Consider the following 10,275-nt stretch of genomic DNA (forward strand, 5'->3'; position numbering starts at 1 on the left):
GTAGAGAACATGTCTCAGTATCAGACGACCACCAAGATTCAGTTGTCCTCGTCGTGTGGCCCAAGTAACATTACCATCTGGCATTCTAATCGAAACTGGTGAGATTGTTACCACATCACTAAGTAGATTAATCTCTCCAGTCATATGGTGAGAAGCACCTGAATCAATAATGATATCGTATCTACTGTCTTTTCCAAAAAAAACAAGTTTGTCTTTCTTACCAAGCTTCTCACTGTTGTTTGATTTTTGTGAGTTCACAAACTGAGTCAAGGTTGCCCATTGTTCATTTGTGAAGTTTGGAATCCCTTGAGTCTGCGGCTCTTGTGCTCCAGGCATGTCAGCCTGAGTGTTGTATGCACGAAATCCAGTTCCACGACCACGTCATCTGCCTCCTTGTGAGTCAGATCCTCTGCCTCGTCCTCCTTTATCCATCTCTCGACCTGCTGCAGGTTTTGCATTCTTATCCCACCACTCCGGATATCCGATGACTTGAAAGCATTGACTTACTTCATGTCCCTGCTTTCCACAGTGAGAACAAACCGAGTTGTTTCTTGCAAACCTAACTGCTGCAGCTTGAGCATTTGTCATGATTTGTTGACTTGATGGCACAGAGGAAGGCTGTGTTACTGATGACATACCCATCGTTGGTGTTCTGTCTTCATGCCTCATGACATTCAGATGTCGTTCTTCTTGAATTGTTTGTGAATAAACGGCCTCAAGATTGAGATCAGTCTGTCTGCTCAGCAAGTTTGAACGTGTTGTTCCAAACCGTGAGTTATCCAACCCCATAAGGAATTGATGCACTCTTAATTTCTCTTCTTTCTTTTCATATTTCAACATCGCTGCACATTCTGAATCTCCACAGCAGCATGTGAATCCCTTATCAAAGTCAGCTAGATCATCCCACAAAACTTTCAATCTCCCATAGTAAACTTCCACTGTATCTCCATTCTGTTTACATGATGCAATGTCAGCATGTAACTGATGAATTCTGGTATCATCGCTTACTGAGAACCTCCTTTGTAGACTTCCCCACATCACCTTGGCGCTGTCAACAAGCGAGATTGACGGTCGCAGTTTTGGTTCAACACTACTGTAGATACACCCGATAATCATGGCATTAACCATGTCCCACTTTTCTTCATCTTCTGGTTTGTCAATCGGTCTTTTAAGGGTTCCATCAACGAAACCTATTTTTCGCTTTGCTCTAAGCGAGTTGAGCATCAATTTTGCCCACCGCTCATAGTTTGCTCCATTTAAAAGAATGGGTGTCTGCACTTGCCCTGTATTATCTGACGGATGCAGGTAATATGGAGAAATAAGAGAATTCTTATTGCCTTCAGTAGCTTTTGTTGACTCTATGTTAGCCTTCAATATCTCACCGTAACAATATGTTTTGGGGGTTCGTATTAGCTTTGTAAAAAAATTAGTTGTTTGACTCTGATACCATAACAAGCTAATATCAACTCTGTTTCTGTTATTAATCTCAAGGTTACAACATTGATATTTATACATATGGTATGATCCGTAAAGGTGGGAGATAACTATGAAACCTCATAGTGTTATGTTTATCTAAGATATAAATTCATCTTTATCTAATATAAATCAAATTAATTGTAACTAACAAAGTTAATCAGATTTTATCTTACTCAGAGCATCTCCATAGGTAGGAATAGGATGAAGGTGAACGTATGTCCAAATAAATAATTAAAAAACCTAAAAAGTTGGAGAGAAGATCAGATATTTGGTTCTCCGATAAGACTTGTTAGAACTCTAAAAGATACCTTTTTTCATACATGTCATTTTGTTAGTGAGTAGTTTACTTCTTTTTTTTTGTAACACAGTGAGTAGTTTACTTTAAAACATTAAATTAAATTATATAATTAAAAGTGACTAAAAATATAAATATAAAATTATTAAGAACCTTTTTAGTATACTATCGGATGAGATTGCTCTTAGAATCATGAAACATTTATGGTTCATTTGAGATAAATAAAAGCAATCTTTCCACAGCTTTCTAGACATTATTAAACCTGAGATCACAATGTCTATTCTTTTACTTCAAAAAATAAATTAAATTATAACTAAAAGTGAATTAAAATATAAATATAAAATTGTTAAGAACCTTTTTTAGTATACTATCCGGTGAGATTGCTCTTAGAATCATGAAACATTTACCAACAAGATCATGGGACCTGAAGAGAGGAGTTACCCACCATAGCTTCACTTAGCACCATGTTGATGTAAGTACCTTTTCTATATTAATATTTTTGTAATCTACTTCTATTATATCTCCAAAATCTAATTTTTGGTGAAATATGTCAGGGATCCAAAAACATCAATGGTTTTTCAAAGACTAAAGTGGACGATGTTACTAATAAGAAAAGTAAAGTGAATGAGTGGTATGAATATAACCAATATAACGACATTTATACTACTACAATCTCCTTGAAGAGCAAGACAAATCCAAGCTTAGTTTGGATGGAGAATAACAAGTTACATCTTGAAGCAAAAAAAATCTCAGGTCTTTAGATTGTTGTGCTATGCGTAATTTTGTTTAAAATCAAAACTAAAACGTGGAAACCAAAATTTGAGATTTGAAGAGTATTCTGAATGGTACTTCTATTGGTTCTTTTTTAAATTCTTTTGAGTTGTATATTTATTGAATTCTTTTATACTGTAGCTCTAAATCAATAATAAAGTCATTTGTTTTGATTATTATCGGTAGAAAGGTACTAGATCACGTTAAATAAAATGTAACATTGAAACAGTTATCATATAAAAAAAATTGTCATAAATTTTAATTTTCTGAATGACGTAAAGAGTACTAAATGTTCTAAGTTCAGTCTTAAGTCTATAAATTTATTAAGAATTTGCTTACCGAATGGTTGATCAGCCTAGCTATATTCCCTTTTTCTGTACTCACTGATCTTGAACAGCTGCAACACAAAAGAGAGAAAGATACAATTGTGGAGAGATAAAATGGGAACTCACATAGCAATCCTTCCCTTCTCTGCGGTACAGTGCTTCTCTCAAGTCGGCAAGCTTAGGACTGAACATGACTTAACTAAGTATTTGGTTGAAACTTTTGTGTCAATTACAGCCTCATCTGTTTTGTTGACATTTTGTTTGTATTCCTGATCCAGTTACTTCATAGTTTCCTAGAGCCATACCAAAGAGAGATGACTTCTATTTAAAGGAAGTACTCAAATCACACTACTTTTTTCAACTGAGTCCAGGATGGGGATTTTGTCTTGGTGGCCTGTAATTGTAGATCAACATCCACCACCTCAGAGGACATGGAAAGAACCAGAATCAGCTCGAAAGACTACCGCAACATATCAAGATTCTGACAACACATGCAGAAGAGGCTTTTAAGACAATTTTGGGCAAACCATTGAAGAACTTTCGAGCTCAGCAAGTAGGTTCTAGGCAGTACGTGTTCAATAATGGGATGCAAAGTCATTGCATCAAGCTCTTTCTTTTTGGGAATGAGAATAGGTTTAGTTATGTTGTATGTCATAGGTACAGTTGTACAGGAGAGAAACTTCATATAGAAACAATAACTCGAAAAAACAGAAGGGCCCCTAATGTTGTATAGTTAGTACTTAGTAACCCTTGTGATTTTGTGGCCAACACTTTTGTCAAAGTGTGTGGCTTGTTTCTTTGGTACTAATGAATCAATTATGAAGCTTTGATATATTTCGACTCGAAAATCACTCAACCGGTTAACCATAATCGTAAAGGTGTGGAACCGGTTATACAAACTCTAGTGAAAATTGATCCACAAATAAAAAGATTAATGAAAAGTGTGTTTTTTTAGCAAAGTGGTGAATGTTTGATATTTAAACAACTGTTTTCTCTTTTTTTTTTGTTATGACCGTTAGGTGGACACATTCATAAAAGGGAAAATTTGCTCAGTAGCCAAATTTTGAATGAAAAATAAGAAAGTAGCATTGATTTTAACGTTAATAAGTAATTAGCTTTTGTCTCATATTTTTTTCGGTTATATCCTCTTCATTAGCAAGTTTCCGGTGAAAGAAAGAGGGAGTGCATGACGTTGTCACTTGGTGTTATAGATAAGAGGCAAACACCATTACTTTCACCTCAAGTAAATCAGCTATGTCAAACACTTCTTTACCTCATATAAATAAATAAAAAAATTAATAAAGAGTGTATTCCATATCACTCAAGTACCATATCACTCAAGTAGTATATGAATCTAACCTCTATATACTAAACTTTATCCCAACCCCACCCCAACCCCTAAATACTAAATACTAAATCTAAAACCAAAATAAATAAACTCTAAACCCAAATATAAACCATAAACCCAAATATAAACTCTAAACCCTAATCACTAAACCATAAACCCACATATAAACCCTAAACCTAAATAGAATGGAACAAAATAAATAGCGTAGTATATATTGATGAAATTATGAACCCTAAACCCTAATATAAGCCATCAACCCAAATATAAACTCTAAACACTAATCACTAAATTATAAATCCACATATAAACCCTAAACTCAAATAGAATGGAACAAAATAAATAGCATAGTATATTTTGATGAAATTATGAAATGTCTTTGATTCCATAGAATAAGTTAATGCTGACCCCAACTATAACCACTCACCTTTTAAATACTAAAACCTAAATCCTAATCACTAAACCCTAAATCCATATACCCTAAACCCAAATATTAACTTAAGAAAATTACAAACTATATTTTTAAACAAGATAAAACACTCTTTAGTAATTGTCAAGTGGAATGGAATATACTAAAATAGTATTGTCAAATGGAATGAAACATAATAAAATTGTCAAATGGAATAGAACAATATTGCAATTGTGACTTACAGTAGTTAAAAGTATTTTCCGCAAAACGTACATGGGATGTTGGCAAGAGTTCAGACTGTGCCTAGAATTGCTCGTCGCATATGTAGATTTTTGAATCTCCGATGCTTCCCGTCCATCACCGCTAAAGCCTTTGCAAAAATAGACTTTTTTTTCTTTCCGAAGCTATTATGAATTTACCAAATAAAAAATAATTTGTAAAAGGTATGTGAATGTTGGAGGGCCACAAATTACTTTTGTTGTTAATAATTAATAATGGAAACTATTTTTGTTTGCAGGTTTTGTCAGTAAAATAGAAGGACAAAATAACAATATTATATATGACACCACATACAGAATTGCATGTCAAGCAAATTTACGCTCGTATTTATTTCCATGACAAATTACCTTTCTTACTCAGAATTAATATTTGTCATAGATGATTAACAATAAAATAAATAAAATCACTCTTGAGAATATATGAATCTCAATCAAACCACTTAATAAAGGCATAATTCAGTATTTTTAAAATATATATATTACACGCCTATTAAAAATATTTCGTTCTCATGCCAAATTTACCTTCTAATTAGATTAACAATATCGTCAAAAAAAAGAAAAAAAAATTAGATTAACAATAAAAAAAATGAAATAACTATTAGGTATATATGATTATCACGTGAATTTGATCAACTCCTCAGATATTATTTATGAATTAATTTTTAAATATAATATAATTGGAGGTATATAGTTCTCACGTAAATTTTGATCAATCATATATAGACATTAATATTTAATAACTGATTTTTAAAATTTTGTTTATATATCAGCACCATATTTTTTTCATTACAAAAATGACATTGCTTACTAGAAAATATGACCTGGTTTGAAATTAATTATGGCATGAACATTAACATTTATTTTATTTATATTTTTGGTAAATTTTAAAAAATATGATAATAAATCATTTAGCATCATAGAAATAAATTTATTCAAATATAACATTAAATAATATAATAATATAAATATAATAATATTTACAAATATGGAAATATTATTTAATTCTATTTTTTGTAATTATACAAATTTCTTATTACTTAAGAATCTTAAGAATTTTTTATTTTTCTAGAAAATATAATTTCTAATCATAATACTATTATTTTTTTTTAATATCTACAAATTTTATAAATTTACTACTCTCTTACTCAACAACTGGTCCACCACATATCTTAAAGCTGAACTAACCCAAAAAGTCTGAAACGAATAGTTACGCTATTTACTTGTGTAACTACTAGAAGTTTGAATGGAAGGTGGAATAAAAGTGGTTCCGTCCACCTAAAATCTGCTATTCAAACTTTTGTCGTATAAGCATCGACACTAGTATAAATAAAAGAAAATGCAAAGAAAGCTCTAGTCAGACTGAGTAACTTAGAAAGGTAAAGATTGATTATATAGGTTTTTCTTCTCTAGATCTAAATCTGCTTTTGGCGCTTATCTTTCATTTTGAATCGGGAGTTATATTTGTTTTGGAGTTTAATGTTGTACATCGAAGCCAATCTTTGTTTTTCCTGATGCTAGATCTCGATCTTTCCTTCTCTCTCTCTTTTTTTTTTTAATTATCATTGGAATTGGATCTAAAAAACATGGATGACCTATCCTGATTTTTTAATTTCCTCTCTTCCTTTTTTTTTCTTTCTTTTGTAGATCTCAAAATAATGGATCTACATGTTCTCCAAACCACGGTAGTTAATGCATTAAAGAGCTTCATGGACGAAACTCTTCCTGCCGTCCATAATTCGATTTCCCAGGTAATTTTTTTTGTAAAATTGTAGATTTACAGAGTAAAATTGTTCTCTTTTTAATAGAGTACAAGTTTTTGCTCCAGCATATATTTTTGGGATAATTTGAAAAATATCCTTTTTCTTTTTTTTTTGAAAAATACATTTATTGTTTAAGCTTTTGAAAACTACACTTGCTTAGTATGAAAAGAGATTTTCCAGATTTTCTCTTAATATATATTTTAATAATTAAAATATAAACTCGAAATTAATATTATAATTATGTTATTTTACTATTTGTTGTTTTAAAATAACACTTATAAATCGTGTGCTTCAAGATTAATATTTATAATGCATTATGATATATTTTTCCCACGCAGTTGAGCCGCGTGGAGGACCTTCAAACTGCTTTGACACATCTTCGTAGTCTCAAGACTTTGGTCACCAACCCCGAAAATTTTGATGGGGTTCTTAATCAAGAAGCAACTGACCGTTTGGATTTTGAGAGAGGGCGTGTAAGACAACGGATTGATCGATTACGTGCAAGGCTTGAATCTCTTAACGAACTTATTATCATGGGGGTATAAATATTTCATTTGTATTTCTAATTTTATGTATTTACAATTCTAATTGGAGGTTTAACTTTGCTTGTAGCATAACCATGCTTTGAATATGGAGCGTGTTGTGTCTCGTCTCAATGGAATTGATATAGACACAGATCCGGCTGGTATTCTTGGGGCTCCAGTTGTTTAGACAAATAAGTTCATTTGGTATGTTTTGTTGTTTTATGAAAAACTTATGCTCTATTGCGAATAAAGAAACAAGTCTCTATTGGTTTCATTCATGATGCTTTCTATTCGAATCAAAAACTTATGCTCTTTTCGAATCTTTACGGCCAAGAAAAGGGACAATATTCCACATCATTTCCTTTTTATTTATTTTTTAAATCGAAAACGTAGCTAATCACAAGAAAACCCTTAATGAATCTACAGAACCTAAACTAAACCATCCGACCCATATTCAATCGGATCCATCCCTAACTTTAACACGTGTTTCTCTTCTCCTTCCTTCTCATTAATTAATATCTTAAAAATAAAATCTCTTTCTTTAGCTCTAACCAAGAACAGACGAAAGGAGATCAAATCACTCTCCTCTCCGTCTTCATCCTCCATTGAAGCTTTCGAAATCGATAGCTTCTATTTTCTACAGTCTCCTTCGTAACGCTTTGGCTTTTCCCTCTATCAGAACCTATTTTCGCCGTCGAATTATTGTTGTTCTATAACAAGTAAATGCATCCTTTCATCTCTGGGATGACATTTAGTTTGCTTCAAGAACCAAAATTGTACGATGTCTGCATTAGCAGTAGCAGATAAACTGTGTGCCTTAAGATCCTGTAGTTGCGGATCAATTGTTTTTCTTGTTTATCTCCTGCAGGCTTATTATAACTAGTCTAGGTCTTAATGCAGTTACTTGTAGCTTTCCACGCTGACATCAATTGACCTCAAGTCCGTTAGTTGAAGCTTGAGAGTGAAAGTTCTATTGGAGGTGCATAGGGGAAATTCTTTTCTTGTACGGCAAGTAGTGTCGGTAAACGGGAAGCTTCTAATTCAAAAAGTTCGTCCAGACTTTACAATTTGCATAAAGAAGATTTGGTTAAGTTGAATAGACAAGTTCCAAATCAACATACATATAGAGGTCATATATTTTTAGTGCTAGTAGACAAGTTCCAAATCAACATACATATAGAGGTCATATATTTTTAGTGCTAGTCCCATTAACCGGTCTTAACCAATGTTTTTACCGGATTGTTGGGTCACTGGATCGACCGCGGATGAACCACGGGTGAACCGCAAGTTAATAAATTAATTAATTTTATTATATAATAATAAATCATTTATGTAAATAAAAATATAGAAACTAAATTTTAATATTTTCTAAAAAAAATTTAAAACATAAAATAATAGTTTGGATATGTATATATTTTATGTTTAAAAACATTTAAAAAATACTTAACTTTAGTTTTTAGATTTTTATTTTCATTTGACATACAAAATATCAAAAAATAGTTTAGACTATTTAAAATTTTCTCTAACAAGGTAAGAGTTATGACATCTAAAAAAAAATCAAGACATCAAATTTATAAATATTTAAATGTCTAATGTGAATAATAAATTAAACTTCAAATACAAAATAAACAAAAAGTAAAAAATCATTGTAATAAATTGTTAATAACGGAAATAAACTAACACCAAATCACATCAACTAATTTTGATTTTCTCTACCATCGTTCATTTCATTTTCTTCATGTGGCATAGTGAAATCTTCATCAAAATCTAAAAATCACAGATATAAAACTGAAAAGGAAAAATCTAACTTCTTTTTGTCAGCACATAACTTTTTAATTAGAAACTTATAATATAAAACATAATCCGAAAACATAATTAAAAACTAAAAAAAAAGTAAAAATTATTTATTAGTTGAACCCGTGGTTCAACCGGCATCGGGTTCCGGATTTTACTGGTTTTTGCGGATTTTTGCGGATTTTTGCGGGTTTCTAAATATTGGGTTTTTCACAAAACTCAAACCGGACTTTTTCTGGGTCACCGGATTTGCCGGTTCAACCGCGGGTCCGGGTCGGGTTTCAAAACACTCTTAACATATATTATTTCTACATCGTCTTGGAGTTGCAAGATGATGGGATATTGTAACATCAGATGATCCGCCCCTACCTGTTAATTGCTTGAATGCACATTTTGTAAACACAAGTATTTTCAAGATATGATACAGTGCTTCAGTATCCTGATTAGCCTTTTCGATCCTTTCTTTTGCATTGCTTTTTCATTTTGATAATTCAAAAAAAAAAATTTGGATTACTATGTTTTTAGGTATTATTAAGACAATTTTCTAATTGACAATTTTTCTAAGATAAATAAGGCACTTAAAACATGTAAAATATATTTAACACATGTTTGAAAAGAAAATAATAAAATAATATCATATTTACTCTTAGTAGTACACAAGCTAGTAATAATATTATCTTGTTAATAGTAATATTTTTGTAAATTTTAACATTTATTAGTAACACCATGTGAAAAATAAAATATTTTTAGTAGAACCAATGCATTTAGACAGTTTTAGATCATATATAACACTTTTGTATAAACAAAATTCTGAAAATATGTAATTTGTTTAATTCACTTTATTATGACCTCGCCATCAAAAACATTAGGCATGCAAATATAAGGAAGTTTTTGTGGAGATGATAGATTTTCTAGCATCTTAAGAAAATTAAAGATTATATGACTAATTTGATATCTAAACACATATATGGACATATAATTTCAGAATGTATAAGTTATATATGCTAAAATATATAATAAGCCGAAAATATAAAGTTTTTAGAAATCTGTATAATACATAGTAATCCAATGTAGTTTAAGGTAGTTCAAACTAATTCTAGTAGTGATAGTAGTACATAATACCCATAGTAGTCCGAAGTAGTACCATTAATATCTCTTTTCTTCATTTAAGGATCATCATTTCGATATTTTTATTATTTTCTGCTCACAACCGGTACTATAAAGTTTAGTTAAATAAGAATTTCTTGTTAGGATATTTCAAGTTTAAGTTTTCTGTAATATACTCATTTATATTAAA

At 31.2% G+C, this 10,275-nt stretch overlaps 1 protein-coding gene across 1 annotated transcript; it reads left to right on the top strand.

The window, feature by feature from the left end:
• The first annotated feature begins 6,140 nt into the window (after positions 1–6,140).
• On the top strand, positions 6,141–7,467 carry LOC103861806. Its single transcript, XM_009139512.3, has 4 exons — positions 6,141–6,276; positions 6,545–6,648; positions 6,999–7,199; positions 7,273–7,467. The coding sequence occupies exons 2-4, from the start codon at positions 6,556–6,558 to the stop codon at positions 7,369–7,371; spliced, it is 393 nt and encodes a 130-aa protein (XP_009137760.1). The 5' UTR covers positions 6,141–6,276; positions 6,545–6,555; the 3' UTR covers positions 7,372–7,467.
• The last annotated feature ends 2,808 nt before the right edge of the window (positions 7,468–10,275 follow it).

Source organism: Brassica rapa, chromosome A03 (assembly GCF_000309985.2).
Source record: "Brassica rapa cultivar Chiifu-401-42 chromosome A03, CAAS_Brap_v3.01, whole genome shotgun sequence".
NCBI classification, from domain to species: Eukaryota; Viridiplantae; Streptophyta; class Magnoliopsida; order Brassicales; family Brassicaceae; genus Brassica; species Brassica rapa.

Excerpts from the sequence above, each read along its gene's own strand:
- LOC103861806 (XM_009139512.3), top strand. The coding sequence starts at position 6,556 with ATGGATCTACATGTTCTCCAAACCACGGTAGTTAATGCATTAAAGAGC. Across the intron at positions 6,649-6,998 it reads TCCATAATTCGATTTCCCAG|TTGAGCCGCGTGGAGGACCT; the intron begins GTAATTTTTTTT and ends TTTCCCACGCAG. Across the intron at positions 7,200-7,272 it reads ACGAACTTATTATCATGGGG|CATAACCATGCTTTGAATAT; the intron begins GTATAAATATTT and ends CTTTGCTTGTAG.